The 8,748-nt window shown below is 33.8% G+C and overlaps 1 protein-coding gene across 1 annotated transcript; it reads left to right on the top strand.

Moving 5' to 3' along the window:
* Nucleotides 1-558: 558 nt before the first annotated feature.
* Nucleotides 559-6,726, top strand: LOC132060153 (telomere repeat-binding protein 3-like). Its single transcript, XM_059453051.1, has 10 exons — nt 559-754; nt 2,732-2,880; nt 3,006-3,750; nt 3,859-4,053; nt 4,136-4,186; nt 4,274-4,353; nt 4,866-5,107; nt 5,257-5,580; nt 5,726-5,789; nt 6,194-6,726. Exons 2-10 carry the CDS (start codon nt 2,800-2,802, stop codon nt 6,407-6,409), a joined length of 1,998 nt encoding a protein of 665 aa, XP_059309034.1. The 5' UTR covers nt 559-754; nt 2,732-2,799; the 3' UTR covers nt 6,410-6,726.
* Nucleotides 6,727-8,748: the final 2,022 nt, after the last annotated feature.

Raw genomic sequence — 8,748 nt, 5'->3', positions numbered from 1 at the left:
CAACATAATTAATGAAGATTTATATAGCCGATTTCAACGTGTTTGAAATTAAATATATATATCAAATAACTAATTACTCCTTGTATTTCTTTTTTAGTCCGTTTAAAAAAGAATGCTTCTTTCCTTTATTGACAAATCTTTAATATCAATTTTCCACATGACATGTTTAAAGCCACAAGATTAAATGACATTTTGCTACATTTCACATATTTTTAATTTAAAACCACAAGATTCAAAAGTCTTTTTTACTTTATTATCTTAGATATGTAATACTCCCTCTTCAATTTATTTAAGCCTATTTTCAATGTCAGATGTAAGAAAAAATTGAAACTTTAGGATTAGAAATTATGGTTTTAATTAAACTCACAATTATCACATTACATCCTCCATAAAATTTTAAAAAAAAATTGATTAAGATATGTAATATATTTTATCCAATTAGATCTGCCCAAAAAACTAATTGACCGGACAATAATGCCCTTTTAACAGGACGGTTCGGTTTTTTGTTGTTCATCTTTATTCATCAGACATTATAAAGCATATATACCCGTAAAAACTACCTTACATCATCCTTTGTGGGGTTTTAGCAACTTTGTTTTTTCAAACCCAGAGGTTTTTCATTTCTATACTTTCACCCAAAATTAAATCTGACAACAATCAATTCACATCCTTTTTTCGTTCTAAAATTTTCATTGCTTGATTTCGAAATTCTCGTAGAATTTGTACAGATAATCACATCTAGATCTCTTATCAGGTAATTTAACTTCTCTTTGCTACCTTTTTTTTTTAAAAAAAATTTTTATTTAATTTTTTTGTTCATTTGATTGCTTGTACCTGGTGGAAGTATTGAGTTTTCGCTATTTTTTTGATGCATTTGAATATTTGTTGGATTTTTCGATGAAATTGAGGTTGATCATATGGAGATCTGATCGGATTTTCTAAATTTTTATTTTATTTATTTGGTTGCGTGAAATTCAAGGATTCTAGTTAGTTTTTTTTTTTTTTTTTTGCCAATAGTACCAAATTATGGAACTGGAATTAAAATTAGAATTGGATTTGAATTTTACTGTTAGAATTGTAATTTATTTGTATAATATTTGGTGAGAAGTATTTATTTCTCGGATTTTTTCGAGATCCTCAAGTTTTGGACTTGATCCTTATTAGTCCCTCTGTCCTGATTTATTTGATACAGTCAAACAAGAAAATCTTTGATCGCGATTTATTCGTATGTCCTTTAAATATTTTAAATGGTTAATTTTTGTGACTTATAGTAGTTTTTAAATATTTAAATTATTTTCTCAAAGAAGTTAAAAGATTGTATGTCTGAATTTACGGTCAAAATAAAGAAGTTTGACTCTCGAAATACGAACTTTATTAACATAAATTGGGACGGAGGGAGTAGTAAACTTTAAACTGCAAAAATTTGATGCATCAGATTAAGAAACTGGAAAAGATTTTAGATGTGCTTTTCTGTATTATTGTTGATTGGAAGCTGGAGCTGTCGAGCCGGATCCGCGTTGTGGCTTGAAATTTTTGTCAAAATATTATGGTTTTTTGTTGTTTGCTGCAACTAGTGGTGATGGTCGAGTAAGAAATAAGATTAGTAGATGATATAGAAAAAATAGAATAATTGGAATTTATGGTTGTGGATCTCGATCCAAAAGTTCTTTCTTGATCTAGCTACAAGGATGGGGCAGTATGGAAAAATAAAATGTGGAACCTAATAGAAATTACTAGTTTTGGAATCTTGTTGGACAAAAAGAAGAAAAAAAATTCAAGCATTGTGTGATATATTTGAGGAATGGACAAGATTTTAATATAAGCACTTAAACATATGTAGTGTGATATGTGGAAAGATCTTAGTTTCTGCATCTACATGTTACATGATCTTCATCTAGACATATAGTTTTTAGGGAAAAGGGTAAAAAATGCCCCTCTACTTTGGGAAAAGGGCTAAAAATATCCTCCATTACAAATCTGGGTCAAAAATACCCCTCCCGTCATTAAAGTTTTCAAATATACCCCTATCTTAACGGAAATCTTCAAAATAACCCGATTTCATTTTTAAACCCGCTCCATTTAAACCTGACCCAACTAAATAAAAAACACATATAAGCTGCCCGCTTCTGTGCCTAGTGGCTTTAGATATAGGACTCGGGAACAAGTTTGTCGCATATAGGTTTTTTATGTAGTTGGGTCAGGTTTAAAAATGAAATTGGGTTATTTTGGGAATTTCTGTTAAGATAAGGGTATATTTGAAGGGGTAACTTTAATTTGTAACGGAGGATATTTTTAGCCCTTTTCCCAAAGTATAGGGGTATTTTTGACCCGTTTCCCTAGTTTTTATGTATTTGGCTATTGGCCGAGGTGTTTGAAACTATTCAATCCAAGATATTTGAAACTGAACTTGTTTTGTAACAACATTAACACTGATCACCATCATTTCTGGGATGATCATTTATGATTATTAGTATTCCTAATTGTCAACTCCAAACATCTTAGGGGCTTAATGTATAATGATATTTTCATCTTGATTGTCTTGCCTCTTGAAGGTGAGAAGTCATACGATTCACACACTAAAATTAAATAGAGTAGCATCACTATATTATGCAGTGCCTTTGCATAGTAGTCAACAAATGTCCTTAATTTTCTGATTTGAAAATGCTGTATATTTTGCCTTTTGCTAATGCTATATGGTATGATTGATAACCTGCTTTCTTTACTTCTTTAGATTGAAGTGATATTTGTGTCACTGGCTCATTGTACATGATCATCACATATTGGCATGCTACCTGAGGTATGTCGTCGAAGAAGAGAGTAAGCCACGGCTTCAGTGGCTATCGATTTCCTGTTATACCAAAAGCTCCTAGATCAGTTAGAGTAAGTTAGCTGAAATTGTTAATTTATTCCATTCTGTTACAAGTTTTTTCTCTTTCTTTTTTTCTTTTTTCTTTTTCTTTTTTTTATGTTTTTCTAAATATCTCTGCAATTCCAATTTCTTTCAGAGGAGACACTCGCACAAAAACATAGACAATGATCAAATTTGTGCATTTGAACTATTGGCGGCTGTTGCTGGCGAACTTCTACAAGAAAGCGAAAGCTCAGCTTGTAGTAATGCAGCGGTAGGAAAAGATGAGCTTGCTGATTGCAGGGCCGGTATTAATTGTGAGCAACTCAAAGAAGATAAAGCTGTGAAATCAGAGGGCTTAGACCAGGGGAGTTGTGTAGAAAGCGCTTATATACCAGAACCTGCAGTGCCAGAGCAGAATCTCAAGTATAGTTTGGATAACTTCAAGGAGGTCAATAAAGATGGAAAATTCCACACTGAAGTAGAAGGCGGATCCTCTAACCTTGAAGATGCATGTGATAAGAAAATTGAGACAAGTACTCAAAAACAGTTAGATGATAACAACAAGCAGACTAAAGACTTAACTGTGGCTAACTCTTGTAGTGTGAAGGGTCCAACTGAGAAACAGGTGAATAACAATGCTGCAATTAACTCAGACGGTAGTGTACAGTTTCCGTGGTACAGGGAGGTTCGTAGGCCTTCATTTGGAAAGCAAGGGAACAATGTAAAGTTAGGTATTAGAGATGATGACGAAAATTCTTTTGGGTGTTATAGACACAGCACCAATATAAGGGCTTTTAGGAAAACATCACATAGTGGATACAGAAGAGTAAGAAAGATGTTGACATCCAGACACTGGAAAGTATCTCCTCAGTTGAAGGACTACGAACGTACATGTTCCAGTAAGTGGAGTTATACCTCTTAGAACTTAGTGAGCTTAAGCTTTTGATTTACTTACTTTCTATCAGCTTGTTATGTCATCTTCTAACTACATGGTTTTGGTGTTTTAGATTATGGAGTGAAGGCCTTTCACCGAAACAGGAAAAGAGTATGTGCACTGGAAAGACGCCGACTTGAAATTCCTTCAAAGAGAAGGAAATTGTGTCACTATAGCTCCAATGTTACTTATGACCAGCAGGCCAGTAGTAAAAGCATTTCAAATTCACCTGAAAAGGGAATCAAGAGAGACATTATCTCACCTAGAGGTCAATAATCTACTACCATCCTTGCGATAGAAGGTTCGTGGTTTCGAAGTCCTACTGAGTAATATTCCCTCTTTATTTACAGGAGTCGGAGCTTCTGCTTCAGTCAGAAATCATCAAAAGAAGGATCCTAATGGTTAGACCCTTGAAATTTTTTCTATTTGTGGATTGACACATTGATTCATGAAGAAGTTTTTGACACGGGTTTAATTTATTTTCTTAGTAAAATTTAGCATCAAGTCATTCAAGGTGCCAGAACTTCTCATCGAGGTCCCTGAAACTGAAACTGTTGGTTCCCTGAAGGTATGCATCTTAGTTAGGTCCTTGATCAAGATTACTTTAACCTGCTGCATCTAGAGAATTCTACCAATATATCAAGGGATTGACTTGGTTTTCTTATATGTTGACGAGGATCTCCTAACTTCCTAGCTTGCTCGAGGACAATGAGATTATCAATTATGAATTAATATAATGTCAATGAATTGATCTTTGAGAATATCAATTATCAATGAATTGATCTTTGAGAATATCAGTTAGTCTTCTCTGATTTCTGCATTTGTCACTAAATGCAGTAATCATTAAATCTTAATTATATTTATAGAATGCTCCCTCTGATAATGCTTAATTTATCACGTTCAATATTCAAAAAGCTTAGATTTATTTTAAGAAATGACTGTGTTACAACAACAACAACAAATCCCAGTGTTAATAGTTGAAATATTTTATAATTGGTGTAATGGTAGAAAGTGTACTCTTCTGGATTTTGAAGATATCCAAGATCCAATTAAAACAAAATTTACTTTGGGATTATGCAGAGGACAGTAATGGAGGCAGTAAAATCTATACTTGGAAGTGGATTACGTGTGGGGATGGTTCTCCAGGGGACGAAGGTCAGAGATGACAATAGAACTCTACAGCAGGCTGGTATTTCTCATAATGGCAACCTCGATACGTTGGGTTTTACATTGGAGCCAAGTTCTTACCCAGTTTCTCCATCATTGCATTCTAAAGATCCTTCTGCTTTGCCACCATATGTTGCTGATCATGAACTAACTCGGTATTGTAGAGGACTTGCCCAGTTTGTGCTTTTGAGTTGTATTCCATTAGACGATTATCGAAGTGTTCAAGAAAACCAAAGTTTCAAAAGATTATTGCTATATTGCGCAGTTTATTGTGCTTAGACTAATATAGAATCTTTGCATTCAGGCGGCCACCTAGTCCTGTCTTGGAATTAGAGCATCCAAGTGCTTCATCAGATCCTTCAAAGACTAAGTTGGACAAGCATGATGAAGATTACCATGAATTGGCGCTATCACCTACAAATCCTATTAATCCAACAAGTGATGTAGCAATTCCTGATTCTAGAGCCTTGGTCATAGTTTCTCCTCTGAATGCTGAGGCACCTGCGGGGGTTCCTGTGGGCCCAAAAAAGAGTCGTGCTGAACTTTCACAACGTAGAACAAGAAGACCATTCTCAGCTGCAGAAGTAGAAGCTCTAGTTGAAGCTGTGGAGCAGCTTGGAACTGGAAGGTATCCGAACTATAATATCCTGTTCTTGAACAGTGGTTACCCCCCCCCTCCCCCCCCCCTTCCCCCTTTTCCTTACAATCAGGAAAAATTGTCAGAAGTTTGTGATCCTCCAAATCTGTGTTCTTATTGATCTCTGATTACACAGGTGGCGTGACGTCAAAATCCGAGCTTTTGAGTATGCTGACCATCGAACTTATGTTGACGTGAAGGTTAGACATCTAATTGGTGCATTTATCTTTTTCTTATTGACAAAGAAAGAATATGATTTCATTTCGCTCTGATGTAAGCCAATTTTTGAGAATTGATATTTTATATCCTTGATACTTCTGCATGCTATCCTTAGCTCTGAAGTAAATATCATTTCTTGTTATTCTACGTCTTAGTTATCTGTTTCAACATGAGAACTAAGCATGTTATAGTATGAAAAGATGATTTACATACATACACGATTCCTTAGGTGTATGATATTGCAATCGCATGAGAAGGCAAAAGCGGAAAACACTGAGTAGTTCTGGATAAGCTTAGATCTTATACTAAATCTTAATTATGTATTAGCAAAGCTTATGACTTTTTCCCATCATCTCTTAATATGGTGTTCTTGGTTTTACATTAGGATAAATGGAAGACATTAGTCCATACAGCAAGCATTGCCCCACAACAAAGACGGGGAGAGGCCGTGCCCCAGGAGCTTCTGGACAGGGTCTTAGCTGCCCATGCCTACTGGTCTAAGCAACACGGGAAACATCATGCTGAAGCTCCAAAACTGGTGGATGCTAAGGTGCAGAACGTTGGCGCCTCAATGCCAAGTAAGACGGGGTCAGCTATGTGAATCCTCACTATCATGGCCCCTTAGAGAAATTTGTTTAAAATACTGTTGTAGGAAACACGAGAATGAATTGTAAAGAAAAACTCTTTCCGGTGACCAGTTAACGCGCTCTCACGCACTCACGCACTGATTTTATTGCCAAGTCTTCCTGTCTGACCGGGAAGACAGGCAGTAGTTGTAAATGATTCATTGAATAAAACAGTTTAACAAGCAATAGGGATCTCTTTATTTCTGTTGGTTCTATTCTTTCATGTAATTGATTCAAATGTATTATGTACATTAGATTGTTTCTGGTATAACTTCAATGTAATTAGCAGTGTTATTTCTCTACCAGTACTATTATTTCATTTACATTTTGTACTTTCATATGATATTTAATCAAATCTTTTTGTTCATCATATAAAGCTGCAAGCGTCAATTCAAATCTTTGACTGTATAGAAAAAGTAATTGGTCATCGAACATTCAGGACTTGGGGGAAATACAAGCAAAAAGAAATTTAGTGCAACTGCAAGGTTAGATTTAAAGTTTCATCATGTGTTGACTCGAAAAGAGCTCGGCACATTACAATAACTTAAAGAAGAGGCCAGGAGTAAATAAATAAGAAACAAAGGTGGACATTAAAAAGAAATTGGAAATGAATAATAATATGAATAACAGTGGCAATACAACCACAATATTACGTAACAAATAAAAATTGTTGGTGAATTAATCTTTTTTCTTTAGTACTTTGGGAAAGCAAAGCAGCACGTTACTTGCGGCATGAAATATGAATATTTGACTTTAGTTGCTTCAAAAGATGGGCAATTACTAAAATTTGCTGTAAAAAAATTTATCTTCATATTTATACCAATCCCAGGATATTTGCATTATTAAGTTATAGCACTTAATTTTGGTTAAATAAGATATGTTTATTTAACTTGTAACTAAATAGTTAAATTATTCTATTTAACATAAATATTGTCTGCAAATAAATAATTTTCTTAATGTTTATGTGTCTTAGATCAGACTCAACCCATTCTTGTCTAGGACCAAAAGGTGTTAATGCAGCGACCAAACTGGGACAGACAGATACATAGGCAAAGAGGTTGTTAGTTGCTCCAACTGACTCTTTTTTACGTCTATATCAAGTAACAAGAAGAAAATTAATCTACCGACAAGCACCCTTTTTCTGTTAGGGCTCGTTTGGTATGTTGGACAAGCATAAATAATTTTGGGATAAAAATTTAGTATTACATATCTTATTTCTTGTTTGGTATATAATTTGGGATAAGCTATATCAAAACTAAAAATAGTATCAGTATAAGTTATCCCTGCCAAATGGTGGAATAATAGTATCATGTTTAGTTATCCTGGATAAAACAATGAAAAAGAAAAATACTCTTGAGGTCCCTTAAACCTTTTTTCTACTAAATAAATTGGTTGTATTTTTACAAACAAGTAACTTTTTCTTGGAAGTTATGATATGCATGTTGTTTTTAATACTACAAACCTAATAGTCAATAAGAAATAATACCAGGATAACTAATTCTAGCATAGTTTGTCTTCAAACCAAACAACCCCTCAGTGTTTAGTATTCGTTTTGTGGGTTCGATTAATTTGAATTTGCGTTGAAAAAAATCTACTTTGCACTTAAAGCCTTCTTTATAAAAAGTCACCCACTCGCGGTTTCCCCCATCTCGAACCCAAGTTTCTGATTAAAGATAGAGAGATACTTACTACCCTATCACCGACGGATATAATCTTTTGACCAAAATTTTTTATACGAAGTATATATATAACCTACTAAAATCTCAATAAATATTAAATTTAAATTCTTAATTTTTGATGATAAAATAAATTCATTACATTTAAATCCTAAACTCATTACAGATCACAACTTTTGGTGGGCAGAAGAACCTTATTCAACACGCATGCGTTCACTAACATAACTTCAATATAAATTCGAAAAAATTGCTCAAGATTATATATAAAGCAAATCGCAGCCAGCCTGACAAATTAAATATCTTCATATATAAATATCGTATCCATTCACTTTTCAATCAAAATCTCAGATCTGAGACTTTTGTCTTGCTACTATGGAGTAATATTCTTTTTATTACTTTAATTTATCTCACCATATGTATAGGAGTTTGGACTATCTGAGAGATTCACGTCGAACCAATAGAATCTTTGATTCTTCTGTCAGGAAAAAAAAAATATTCTAGCAGAGTTTTAATCGTTTAAATCTAAAAAGTGAACTCTCTTGACTTTTTATCACATATTTTAACAAATTCTGGGATTAAATTTAAGAGGAAATGTAAAGAAAAAAAATTAACCAAAAATATCACAAAACTCCTATTTA

The sequence above is a fragment of the Lycium ferocissimum genome, chromosome 6 (genome assembly GCF_029784015.1).
Source record: "Lycium ferocissimum isolate CSIRO_LF1 chromosome 6, AGI_CSIRO_Lferr_CH_V1, whole genome shotgun sequence".
NCBI classification, from domain to species: Eukaryota; Viridiplantae; Streptophyta; class Magnoliopsida; order Solanales; family Solanaceae; genus Lycium; species Lycium ferocissimum.
The sequence above is the reverse complement of the archived record's forward strand: the minus strand, read 5'-3'. Positions and strand labels throughout refer to the sequence as shown.

Excerpts from the sequence above, each read along its gene's own strand:
- LOC132060153 (XM_059453051.1), top strand. The coding sequence starts at position 2,800 with ATGTCGTCGAAGAAGAGAGTAAGCCACGGCTTCAGTGGCTATCGATTT. Across the intron at positions 2,881-3,005 it reads AAGCTCCTAGATCAGTTAGA|AGGAGACACTCGCACAAAAA; the intron begins GTAAGTTAGCTG and ends AATTTCTTTCAG. Across the intron at positions 4,187-4,273 it reads TCAAAAGAAGGATCCTAATG|TAAAATTTAGCATCAAGTCA; the intron begins GTTAGACCCTTG and ends TTATTTTCTTAG.